Source organism: Delphinus delphis, chromosome 8 (assembly GCF_949987515.2).
Source record: "Delphinus delphis chromosome 8, mDelDel1.2, whole genome shotgun sequence".
Lineage (NCBI taxonomy): Eukaryota > Metazoa > Chordata > Mammalia > Artiodactyla > Delphinidae > Delphinus > Delphinus delphis.
The window spans coordinates 98398454-98402857 of record NC_082690.1 but is presented as its reverse complement, the minus strand read 5'-3'; the positions used below and the strand labels follow the sequence as shown (position 1 = coordinate 98402857).

The 4404-nt window shown below is 58.7% G+C and overlaps 1 protein-coding gene across 2 annotated transcripts; it reads left to right on the top strand.

Moving 5' to 3' along the window:
* Positions 1 to 367: 367 nt before the first annotated feature.
* Positions 368 to 4025, top strand: APLNR (apelin receptor). Of its 2 annotated transcripts, XM_060018913.1 has the most exons (2): positions 368 to 1045; positions 1304 to 4025. In XM_060018913.1, the coding sequence occupies exons 1-2, from the start codon at positions 617 to 619 to the stop codon at positions 1766 to 1768; spliced, it is 894 nt and encodes a 297-aa protein (XP_059874896.1). In that variant the 5' UTR covers positions 368 to 616; the 3' UTR covers positions 1769 to 4025. The 2 variants fall into 2 exon arrangements, with proteins under 2 accessions (XP_059874896.1, XP_059874895.1); XM_060018912.1 differs by having other exon boundaries at positions 368 to 4025.
* The last annotated feature ends 379 nt before the right edge of the window (positions 4026 to 4404 follow it).

Here is a 4404-nt window from a genome sequence, read left to right as displayed (position 1 = left end):
CCCCTACCCTCCCCGGCTCCAGCTCAGGCTGGGTTTCAATCTGCATAATTTGCCCCATTTAGAGGGCCTGGGAGGGGGTGAGAACAGGAGGGTGCAGAGGACTGAGGAGGGCTTCTCCAAACACCAGAGGAAACTGGAGGGAGAGAAACTGGGCCAGGAGGAGAGCAGGCTGCAAACCACAGATAACATTCTGCCCAGCACTGCAGGGGTCAATCTGGTCCACTTGCCCAGGGACAAGAAGGAAAAAAAAAAAAAAAAGTGGGCTGTAACTTCAAGATCCTAAGACTCACAAGTGAGGGGCTGGTCTGGAGGTGGGAGGAGGGAGGGACAGCCAAGGAGGAGACAGAGACTCAGGAGGGCGCGAGGAAGTGTCTGAGCTGAGGCTGGGGCAGGGCAGGAGCGGGTGGAGGGAAGCCTGCAGGAGGGAGGCATCCTTCAGGGTCCAGAGGAGCCAGAGGCAGCTCCATCGGCTGCTAGGAAGGGCTCTGGACACCTCCAGCCCTTCCCGCCTGCCCTCCGAGGCTCCAGCCAGGAGCTGAGGGTACCTGCTGAGTTGGCGCGACACAGCCACGGAGCTGGTACCCCCGGGACCCCGTGCCCGACTTGGCTCCCCAGCATGGAGGAAGGTGGCGATTTCGACAACTACTACGGGGTGGACAACCAGTCTGAGTGTGAGTACGCGGACTGGAAGTCCTCGGGGGCCCTCATCCCTGCCATCTACATGCTGGTGTTCCTGCTGGGCACCACGGGCAACGGCCTGGTGCTCTGGACCCTGTTTCGCAGCAGCCGCGAGAAGAGGCGCTCGGCTGACATCTTCATCGCCAGCCTGGCGGTGGCCGACCTGACTTTCGTGGTGACCCTGCCGCTGTGGGCCACCTACACGTACCGGGACTACGACTGGCCCTTCGGGGCGTTCGCCTGCAAGCTCAGCAGCTATCTCATCTTTGTCAACATGTACGCCAGCGTCTTCTGTCTCACCGGCCTCAGCTTCGACCGCTACCTGGCCATCGTGAGGCCCGTGGCCAACGCCCGGCTGCGGCTGCGGGTGAGCGGGGCCGCGGCCACGGCCGTCCTGTGGGCGCTGGCCGCCCTCCTGGCCGTGCCGGTCATGGTGTTCCGCTCCACCGGCACCATCCTGCACGTGGAGAACAGCACCAGGGTGCAGTGCTTCATGGACTACTCCATGGTGGCCGGCCCGAGCTCCGAGTGGGCCTGGGAGGTGGGCCTGGGCGTCTCGTCCACCGCCGTGGGCTTCGTGGTGCCCTTCATCGTCATGCTCACCTGCTATTTCTTCATCGCCCAGACCATCGCCGGCCACTTCCGCAAGGAGCGCATCGAGGGCCTGCGGAAGCGGCGCCGGCTTCTGAGCATCATCGTGGTGCTGGTGTTGACGTTCGCCCTGTGCTGGACGCCCTACCACCTGGTGAAGACGCTCTACATGCTGGGCAGCCTGCTGCACTGGCCCTGCGACTTCGACATCTTCCTCCTGAACGTTTTCCCCTACTGCACCTGCATCAGCTACGTCAACAGCTGCCTCAACCCCTTCCTCTACGCCTTCTTCGACCTGCGCTTCCGCCAGGCCTGCGCCTCCGTGCTCTGCTGGGGACAGAGCAGGTGCGGGGGAGCCTCCCACAGCAGCAGTGGGGAGAAGTCGGCCAGCTACTCCTCCGGGCACAGCCAGGGGCCCGGCCCCGGCAGCGGGAAGGGCGGAGAGCCGACGCAGGAGAAATCCATCCCCTACAGCCAAGAGACCCTCGTGGTTGACTAGGGCTGGGATCGCGGGCGCCTGGCGCCCTCCGCCCGGCCCCAGCCTTTGCCCTTGCTCTCTGAAGGTCAGGCCGCCGGGGGCACCTTCTCTCTTGCACTTGACTCCTTTCCCTGCCTCCTGCCTGTGTTCTTGTCCTCCTTTTCCCTTTGCTCTGGTTCAGAGGTTTGTGGTTTAGTGGAGAGAGATTGAGCCCTGCAGACCCGGGCTCGGCCACTCAGTCTCTGTGAGACTGACCTTGCCGCAGTCTCTTCAACTCTCTGAGACGCAGTTTCTCTACGTGTATACAATGGAGAAACTAAAATGATGTGTGTGTCCTGGCTCAGTAAAAGTTCATTTCCCCCCAGCATTTTTCTTGGATCTCCAGCTTTTTTTTCTCCCCCCATTTCCTTTTAGGTTTCTCGCCCCTCTTCCTCTCTCTGTTTCCCCCTTTCTCTCTGCAATTTTTACTCAGAATCCGTACCTCCTGGCTCCCACCCCTCTCCCGTAGCTCATCTTCCTCGTTCAGTCCCTCCTTTCCATTTTTACTTCTTCGCTCTGAAGGGCTCCTAAGGGTTAAGACTCCTGAAGCTTGCAAACACTGCCCCTGTTCAAGCTCTTTGTCCGGTTCCCTGAGTGCCCCGGGAGGGAATGGGAGAATGGCCGAATGGCTGGGCAGGAGGCGGGCTGGGTGTCAGCAAAATGACTGCTCCCGTCTCTGCAGCTGAGGGCTCCAGAGCCTCCCTCCAAGTTGGAGCGCTTTGCTGTCCTTTCAGGCACTGGAGGTAGAGCCATCCACGAAGAGGGCCTCCCTTCCTGCAGCCCCTCCACGATGCCAACTAGATATGCTTTCTACAGATTTCCTTAGACCCTTTTATTTCATCCTCTATTTTCTGTGGGGACTGGAAGGCAATGGGGTTGATGAAGCAGCAGGCTCCTTGGTTTCATGATATGAATGGGGAGCTGGGAAGGGAAGATGGAGAAAGAGGGGGAGTCTGCATTTCGTCTAAATGCTGCTTGGGTTCCCTCCCCAAGTCCTCATCCCTCCAACCTCCTCCAGAACCGTGAGCCGCGGCTCTCTCCCTGTCTCTCCACCCCATCCCGACATCTCCAGGATGTTTTTCTTGGGCACTGGTGTGAGTGGGTGCCAGGGGTCACTTTGGTGGGGGTGGGACGCTTGCTTTGTGTGTGCACACGTGTGTAAACAAGGATGAGCATCGCACGGAGAGTGGTGTGCCCGTGTTACTTGTCACTTGGATGAACTCACCCGCCCCCCCCCCCCCCGCCACTCTCCAGATCTCTGCTCTTCACCCAATATCCTTGAGGGAAGAAGGGACATGCTGAGGCGATTTAGAATAAAAATGAGTCCACCCCCACTGGATCTGGGGGCTCTGACGGCTGGTCCGCGCTTTAAGAGAGAAGTCTGTGTTTGTGCCCAGGCTCCCTCTAGGGAGATCCCTTCCCAAAGCAGCTGGCACCTGAAGCTTGGGGAAGTCTTGTGCTCTGGGTCCCTGTGCCGCTGTCCCTAGTTCTATGAGGGAAATGGGAGCTTCCCTTGACCCCTTTCCCAAGCCTGCCAACCTTGCTTTGAATTTATAAGCATCTCCTTCATCACTATTTTTCCAGGGTCAGTAGCCCTCTTCCTAAAGGGGGACACCTGCTTGCCATGTGGTGGAAAGCACTGGGTGGGTTTTTTTCTCACCTTCCGTCAGGATCAGACCGCTTGGCTTCTTGGGGGGCTGGGAACGGGGACTGGAGCAGTCATGGCAAGACTGGTGGCATGACAGCCACACCGCCAGAGAGGCTTTGAGGATGAAGATGCTTGTGGGGCCTTTGTGCACTGAGGGCAGGGTGTGTATATTCCGGGTTTTGTTCTTGGAGGACTCTGGACGTGAAGGACAAGACATGAGCCATGGAGGCAGGAAGAGCCCAGCTTGATGTCAGTGGACATCTTGACCCTGGATGGGATGGAGCCAGCTCTGGGAGCAGAGGGAGGGGAAGAAGGGAAGGGACTTATCTCAGCTCATTCTTCCCATCTCAGGCCAGAATCTTCCACAGACAGACTCACTTTCTCAGTTCAGGGCTGTCCCCAAAGCCTCCAGTCAAGGCTGGAGGAAGCTCCCAGAAGGGAAGAGGTGCCCCCTGAGGCCCCGTCGGTGATCCTGGACAGAGGGTGGAGGAGGCTGCCGGCTGCCCCACTTGCCCCTTCTTTGGAACGTCTATGCTATTTTTTGACCCTGTTAGTCACTGCGGTTCATCAAATAAACCTTTTTGTGTGTGTGTGTAACTATTGTGTCCGAAGCCTTTTCTCACACTCGTGTCTTGGGATAAGGAAGGGACCCCTAGTCTGCAAATGTTATGGTGGGAAGTGGGGCGAGTAGGCTGAGGGGAGCAGTGCGGAGAAGGGGACCTAAAAGGAGTTGAGTGGGGAACTGGAGAGGAAGCTGGGCGGGGGGTGGGGGGGGTGCGGCGAGAAGATGGAGAAAATAGACGCCAGAGAAGGGACAGGATCGGAGTGAGAACAGGGAAGACGGCAGAGGAAATAAAGGGACAGGGTGCCGCTAAGCTTTTGTGCTCTGAAAAGCCGTGGAATCAGTGGGCACACGCGTTGGAGCCCAGAGCACAGGTCTAGGGGAGAAGTACCAACATTTCTTCCTGTG